The sequence below is a fragment of the Chenopodium quinoa genome, unplaced genomic scaffold (assembly GCF_001683475.1).
Source record: "Chenopodium quinoa cultivar QQ74 unplaced genomic scaffold, ASM168347v1, whole genome shotgun sequence".
Lineage (NCBI taxonomy): Eukaryota > Viridiplantae > Streptophyta > Magnoliopsida > Caryophyllales > Amaranthaceae > Chenopodium > Chenopodium quinoa.
Genome location: NW_018743691.1, coordinates 2857702 through 2862042, shown reverse-complemented (window position 1 = coordinate 2862042; position 4341 = coordinate 2857702). Strand labels below are relative to the sequence as shown.

Below are 4341 nucleotides of genomic sequence, written 5' to 3'. Positions count from 1 at the left end.
GCGCGCGACAACCCAAATTTCGTTCTTCATGCCCAAATTTTCGACCAATTGAACTATATTCGTGCAGATTTTTATTGGAAAAATCAATTAAAACAAGTTTTGTGTATTGAATATCAATCTAATTGAACCAAAATTGATGATTTAACAATTAAAATCAAATTGGGGAAAAAATTAGGGTTTTATATTATTTTAAACCAAATTCTTTGATTTCAAAACAAAAACAACAATTAACAACTTAATTTTGCAATTAGAATCCAATGAAATAAAAGCCCTAAACCAATTTGTCAAAATTTCACTTCGAATTCGAATTCCTCCATTGCCTTGTCCAATAGTTTCTTTGGTGGTGCACTAGGTGGTGACACGCGGTGGTGGGTCGAGGAGAGAGGAGCGCGGCTCGGTGGTGCGGCTGGGGGTGCGGCGGTGGTGCGGCTGGAGGTGCAGCGGTGGTGCGGCTGGAGGTGTAGTGGTGGCTGGTGGGTAGTTGTGAGGGAGGAGAGAGGTGTTTACAGTTTTTTTTTTTTTTTTTTTTTAAGTTAACGGAAAGTTAACTTAAGTTAACGGAAGGATTAGGGCAGGGTTACATCGTAGACACTAAAGATACTTTGGGGGTACAATATAGAATTTTGAAAATGGGTGGGCACAACTTAGAAAAGTCAATACCTCAGGGGCACTGTATAGAAAAATCCATTTTTTTTTTTTTACTACGTAAATAAAAATGACTTACCAAGGGAGGCATGAAAAAAAGTGGGCCAGCATTATCAGAAGGCCAGTGACCATCATGGGCTTGAATACTGGTAAAGAAGTTGATGGCCTTCTTCAGTGTTATGGTCACTGCTTCCTCTCCTATTACCTCTCTTTCCTTCAACTTCACTCCTTTAGCCATTTCTACATTTGCCTTTCCTTTTCTCAACTGTCCAAACATTTTGGTTTGAAATTTAATCAAAACAATCACATCACGTTATCTCGATTATATTCTTGACCCCGTCAAAAAATATAAACATATAATCTATACTTATATATTTTGGAAATTGATATAACGTATACGTACATATATAGTAGAATTTTTGGACGTAAAATAAATACAACTATTTTGTAAGTCAAATTCTTAAGTGTATATACCGAACGTTAACTCATAAACTAAGGGTTAGTAGTCTAAAGAAAGAAAAAAAATATTAAACAACTTTGAGCTATAGGTTAACTAAGAAAGTGTAAAAAAAAAAAAAAAAAAAAAAAAAAAATGACCTCCATTCTCATTAGAAGATCAGCACTTTGCCTCATGTTGAAACGGTTCTCCTTGAACTCCTTCCTTGCCCTCTCAACCTCGGCCCGTTCCTCGGTTGTTCCAGCCTCCGGATCAAACTCCCAGTGTTGTCGACCGGTGAAGTTGTTTAGACTCTCTAGCCATGGATCCTTGCCTTCTGCTATCTTCAACTTCCACATTATCACCAACTTTATTAACTAAGCGTACACTCTAATGAACTATTAAATACTCTTAATTCTTTCTCCTAGGAAAGAAAGTGAAATATAGATAGTGTAGTAATGAAGTTGGATTTAATTTGCTGAGTTTTTATAAGCTGAGATTATGGAAGCAAGGAGGTCGATGATGATAATGACTCTCTAACCAGCTCTTGCTATCCACTCCTTTAATTGGCCCATGCTAACTAAGAATGACTCGATGATAACCAGGTTAAATCCCTACAATGTACGGTTGTTAAATATTTTTACAATTATATTATAAAAACTGTATAGATATAATATATAATGACCCGATGAATCGATGATGATATCCATTTCTTTAATATTATTGGCCCATGCTAACAAAGAATGAGGCTTATAAATAATTTCATAATGAAAATATTAACTCCACATCCTCTCAACTTCCCGAATTGTAACTTCTCGCTTGTTACATGTACAACCAGACCTCACTAATAGTAAAAAGTTTGTAATTTTTTTGTTTTTTTTTTTTTTTTCCTTTTAAGAAAAGATGACGATATGTATGGGGGAGGCCCTTGATCTTTATGATCAACCAACTTTGTCAATCAAGTAGCCTTTTTGTAATTAAGAAGTACAGCGTTACAATGTCTAACTCATTTTTTTTTTTCCAAATCACATGTTCAGGAGCGTAGCCAAGAATTAAAAGCTAACTGGCTAAGGTTATTATATTTTCAAGGGCTAAAATACTTTCGTGCTAGCAGCTATTAAAAATTTTGTTGGGGATTTTCTAGTAAACAAGGGTCACAAAGAAATGGAAATGAAATTATTGGAAAAACCTTCAACGCGTGAACTGGATTACTTTCCCAAAAGTATAATTCCGACCCTATACTATAACCGGGTATCACGGAAATTACTCACGAGATACAACAAAGAACAATTACAATAATTTGTAGGATTTTTGAATTCAATGTATTAAAGTGTTTGTGATTTTGTGAAAAATGAACAACTGATAATAATTCTCTATGCAAAGGGATAAGATACAAATTATATTTCATCTCTCAACCTTCATCCATCATATAAGAAGTTTCTCATATATATATATATAAGATAGTAGTATGCCCTACATTTTCCAAATGTAGCAATGCATAAAGTTATGCATTAAATAATGTATTAAGATGTACATTAAATAATGCATTAAGACATGCATAATGTAACAATGCATTGACTTCCAAATGTTATCAAAAGATACTAAACTGAAACAATGCATTAATACATGTCTTAAACGATGTATTAAGACATGCATTAAACTATGCATTAGTAATCATATGTAACCTTCCTTCTAGCACTAGGTGCACTACTCTCCCCTAAATTTATGAGTTTTGTACCCTGTTTAGGCACTCCCCCTTTCTGACCAGCAGTCCATACACCCTTTCTAAATTGAGTATGTAGTCTTAGGAATTTTTCTACCAAATAGGTTAGGGTCAGTCACAATGTTTGAAGGTTGGTTGTTTGGGCTTGATCTAACAATGGAAGTGGTGTGTTTAGCTATCACTTGGGGTGGTGAAAACCTAAGATTCTTCTCACAAGTAGTGTTTTGAAGATAGTGTGTGGTGAAATTGGAGAAGGAGGTAATTTCTCACTCCCACTCCCCAACTGACTCCAACTGTTTGGACTTGCCCTTACCCTTCCCCCCACCAGAACCAGCCTCGCCCTTACCCTTCCCACTCCCAGAACCAGCCTTTCCCTTACCTTGAGCCTTTTCACAATATTTCTCAAACTCCTTCCTACCCTTAGTGTACTCTTTTCTAGATTGCTTACCCTGATTCTCTTCAATTTCATCCTGTATATCAAAGTAGTGTTTGGTTCATGATTAAATTCATTCCCAAAAATCTCAGTTAGTGGAGGGCTACTAGGAGTAACTAGGGATGTCAGTGAGGCGGGTCAAGTGGGAGACCCGCCCCATCCTGGGATAAAAACCATACCCGCCATGGATGATGGGGCGGGGTGGATTTTAAGTTGTACCCGCCCCACCCGCCCCATCCCCACCTCATACCCACGTCTATGTATCTTTAAAAGCAAAATTATATACTTTTATACTATTTTATAATATAATTACGTGAAATTAAATATTAATTATAATACTTTGTACTATACTTATTGATTAGGGGATTTCGCTCCCACCAATCGGAATGCGCCACGTGGGTCAATCAGGTCCTGCCAAGTGTCCCCCAGTTGGAACTGTCAGGGCTTGCCACGTGGCACGCGCTTATCCGTCCACCTTGGACCTATTATGTCATGACACGTGGCATACTCCATGCCTAATGGAGAAACCGGCCACCCAGGCCCAACTTCCGAGGGAAGCCCAATCAGCCCTAGGTTAACCTAAACCTAGGATTGACACGTTTCCCAAGGTTATAAATACCTTCCTTAATCCTCATTAAGGGGGGAGGACAGGAATTACATGCTGATTACGCTAAAAACTCACATTAAACACTCTCACCTAGAGAGACCCAATCACTTTAATTTCCGCATTAATTACTCCTTAATCAAGTACTAACTTGACCGTTGGAGGCGGAGCTCCCACCACCAGGAGTCTCCGTTGTTTTGCAGGTACAGGTGCAAGGATACCAGTCCCGGAATTGTAACTCTCCCGCAGGACATCAGAAAACCCCGAAACATTTGGCGCCGTCTGTGGGGAGAGTACTTCTGAGATGGCATCCAAGTCTGTACCGACTCCTGAAGAGAGGCGTCCCCTAGACGACCCTCAAGTTCAGTCGGACCACGATACTGAGAGTGAATTTGAAGTTGAAGCTCACACAGCTTCAGACGGGACCCTAAGGGCCCGACGTACCCGTCATACCGAAAGGAGGGAACGGGAACATCTTCAAACTGGAAGTGAGCCAGCAG

General features: G+C 38.7%; 1 protein-coding gene across 1 annotated transcript; it reads right to left on the bottom strand.

Moving 5' to 3' along the window:
- Positions 1–229: 229 nt before the first annotated feature.
- LOC110683764 (lupeol synthase-like) lies at positions 230–1956 on the bottom strand. The gene is made up of 2 exons (XM_021860166.1): positions 1243–1956; positions 230–910 (listed from the first exon to the last, which is right to left on the bottom strand). Exons 1-2 carry the CDS (start codon positions 1438–1440, stop codon positions 662–664), a joined length of 447 nt encoding a protein of 148 aa, XP_021715858.1. The 5' UTR covers positions 1441–1956; the 3' UTR covers positions 230–661.
- Positions 1957–4341: the final 2385 nt, after the last annotated feature.

Coding starts and splice junctions, on each gene's coding strand:
- LOC110683764 (XM_021860166.1), bottom strand. CDS start 1,440: ATGTGGAAGTTGAAGATAGCAGAAGGCAAGGATCCATGGCTAGAGAGT. Junction 911..1,242: donor ATCTTCTAATGAGAATGGAG/GTCATTTTTTTT, acceptor ATGTTTGGACAG/TTGAGAAAAGGAAAGGCAAA.